Here is a 3,420-nt window from a genome sequence, read left to right on the forward strand (position 1 = left end):
ACTACTGTTTTGTTATTGGGGTTCGGAATTCTACATTTTTATATGTTTATGGAAACTGTTTAACACTTAATTTTCTTCGTGTATTAATTTAGACCTGATAAAACTTCTCGGTGTTCCCGATGTTTAGTGTTAAAATCTATATCTACTTTTTAACTCAAGCTTACATCTTATATAAAATCAGACGTTAATCTACATTGAATTTCATATTTGAAGTCACCAAAATTAGATAATCATCCGAATATTAGATTGTTTATCTGCTATATTTCTTGCAAAACATGAAGTATTAATAAAGCGGTTATCTCACAGGTTCTTATATAACTCTCCAACTCTTTATTACTAACCTGGACTCTATTACTTACTGTGTAATAAACTCTGCTAAATTCTCGAGTAGCTTTGAGTTCGAGCTCAACTTTTTTTCCAGACGCTGGTTTGTTAGTTTTAAGAGAGACAGACAAGAATGTGTTGCTCGGGGATTTGAAAGATGTTAGAGTCCTTGATGTATATACGTCAGTATCTTCTACATAATATACCTATAAAATCAATTAATAAAGAGAGTATTAAGGCAAGATAACATAAGAGTGAGAACCCGAATTTCAAATATTCATTAAATGTTTTAAACTAAAAGACAGTTAAGATTTATATGACAGATATGGTCCTCGACGCAGAAATCAGATACTTGTGTGATGATACAACCTTGTCTGAAAAGTTTTCAATAGTTTCTTTAAAACCATCTAATACAACCGAAGATCAACCGACCATATTACTGTTCATCCAATAATTGCCAATTCTCAAAATGTTTTATCTATATAAAATGTTTTGTGCTGTTATGCCAGAGCATCTGATTGTCAGATTGTTTACCAGTAGAATGATCTACATATTTATAATCTGATATAGTCGTCTAAATATTTTTTCAGTTTCAGTTATTCATGTAACTTTCTAATCAACTGGCCTAACCAGACTAAAATTGCGACAGTCAATAAAACAATATGCAGAAATTCTTTGTGTGAACGACTGTACATTTACTAATTATAAAAAAATACTTGAACAAATATTGTGTTTTTAATATTATTACTATTTCTTGTTCACAGAAATAATAACGCTAGATTGTCTTACCTTTAGATAAACCTCAACAGAATCGGTTTCATTCACCAATAAATCATACGTCACTAGACCGTTGGCTGGTACAGTCAAATTTTTTTCTGGTAAATTTTCATATCTATATTGTGGATCCTTACAGTTAGGGTCATACCACCAAGGCGGGTAGCCATAGCCCCAGCCATAATGACCATATCTCCATCGAGGAGTAGTAGGAGGAGTTGGCGTGGATGAGTTGTCCGAGTTCTCGGATGGTGGTGGTGGTTCTGTAGCTGGTTCTTCTGGTATGAGGATTTTAACCCTGGCACTTACAATAATATTACCTGGTTCCAAAACTGGTTTGCCATCCATCTGCTTGAGTTCAATCTGAAAAGATTTTGTTATTTATGGTATTTTATATTGGGAGGTTTGAGTGTTTTTCTTTTTTTTATAGCGTTAATAAATATGCATTGTTTTTGCAAATACTCTTTCGTACGAGCAGGGAAAACCTCTATTACATATACTTCAATTGTAACATCGTCGAACGCAATAATTCCAACATTAAGGGTCATATTATTTAATGCCTAGCTGTAAAGTTCGTGGTACACAATGGACTAACTTATTTGGTCACGGATTGCCTCGAGACTAATAGCATGTTCTTATTAAAAATTCAGGTACTTTTTTGTAAAATTTAAACCATTCCTTCTAGCGAAGTACTATAGAGTACTAGATTTCCACTAGATTTTCCTTTCTGGAATGAGATATTGAGATTAAATTAAACTGTGGTTACTTTCATCAGTTAGAGGATACAGTACAAAATAATATTTAATTATCCAGACTCCCAATTTTCAAACTTAAAGTAATTCGTTAGCAAAACACACGGAATTCTGAATTTTACACCCAACGCAAAACTTACATAGAATCTGTTAACAAGTGCAGGCTTGTAGTTCTGTGGATTTAGAACAAAGCTTAACTTTTCTCTAGTCCTAGTCACTGAAATTTGACTGGTTTGAGAGATGTACGTCGCTCCAGTTGCGTCATCAGTCACATTTACTTGACCAATTATTGTCTTGTAGGAAAGATATCTTCCATAGGCTATTGTCTTTAATTTTTCTGTTGTAATAACAGTAGTACCTTTCCCATTTTTATCCAACTAAAAAAATAGACATTTAATCAACCTGTAAATATTCAAAGAGAGCATGTACATATAATGTTTACCGGACCAGGCTTCACTGACGAGAAATAGTGGTAAAGTCTAGTGTAGATCTGCTAAAAAAGTATTATTACTCTGGTTCATGAAATCAGGATGAAAGTTGTATTCGAAGTTTAATCATCCACACAAAATGTGCTGCCTGTAAGATTATTGTCGTTTGTGTCACGTCCTTTTTTATTCGCCCTCATGAAATGGGGGCGTATATTGCCGTCACCCCTATCCGTCCGTCCGTCGTCCGTCCACAATTGCTCGTAAACACTCTACAAGGCACAATAAATTCTTGACTGATTTCGACGAAACTTGGTATGGTTGTTTGTAATCACCTAAGGATGAACCCTATTGAAAATCAGAAAAATCGAAAAATATTTAGTATGAGTTAATGCCCTTGTTCTTGAAACGCTCGTAAATACTCTAGAATGTGCAATTCATGACGGATTTTGATGAAACTTGGTGTGAGTGTTTGTTATCACCCAAGGATGAACTCTATTGAAAATCAGAAGAATCGAAAAATATTGAGTATGAGTTATTGCCCTTGTTCTTGAAAACGCGTTCAATTTTTAGCTTGTAAACCCTCTAGAAGGCACAATTCTTGGTGGCTTGACTGTTTGTTATCACCCAAGGATAAAGCCTTTTGAAAATCAGATAAAAAACGAAAATTTTTAGTATGATTTATTGTCCTTGTTCTTGAAAACTCGTTCAATTTGTAGCTCGTAAAAACTCTAGAAGGCATGATTCTTGTCGGATTTTGACAAAACTTGGTTTTATTATTCAGTACCGCGCTGAAGATTGAACATTTGCCTTTTAGAGTTTTTACGAGCTAAAGAAGGGCAATAACTCATACTCAATATCATTTTACCTTGCCTGGCAATTTTAGTACCGGTTCGTTTACAAAATGATAACTAGATAAATGATAAAACTTATAATATTTTGAAGTGCAAGGGAACTTGACTAGGTATGTACTAGGTAACAACTCTAATATACACCCTAAGAAATCTGTTCTCTCTCTGTTAATACTAGATTGTTTCGTGGTTAATTGACAACAAGAAGCTGTCTCTCAGTTTGAATTCCATCAAAATCACTGCCGATTGTATTTTGTATTTTGCAGCTTCGATCTTTTAATTAACCAAAAAGAA

The 3,420-nt window shown here is 33.9% G+C and overlaps 1 protein-coding gene across 1 annotated transcript in view; it reads right to left on the reverse strand.

Annotated features, from left to right (window-relative positions):
- Positions 1-359: 359 nt before the first annotated feature.
- The window catches only part of LOTGIDRAFT_176192 (hypothetical protein), a gene marked incomplete at both ends in the record, with an annotated part of 9,264 nt that continues 6,203 nt past the window's right edge, over positions 360-3,420 (reverse strand). The window contains 3 exons of the mRNA XM_009067354.1: positions 360-530; positions 1,114-1,461; positions 1,991-2,227. Of these exons, the coding sequence (XP_009065602.1) occupies positions 360-530; positions 1,114-1,461; positions 1,991-2,227 (756 nt within the window). The remainder of the gene's footprint in view (positions 531-1,113; positions 1,462-1,990; positions 2,228-3,420) is intronic.

Source organism: Lottia gigantea (genome assembly GCF_000327385.1).
Source record: "Lottia gigantea unplaced genomic scaffold LOTGIsca_810, whole genome shotgun sequence".
NCBI lineage: Eukaryota > Metazoa > Mollusca > Gastropoda > Lottiidae > Lottia > Lottia gigantea.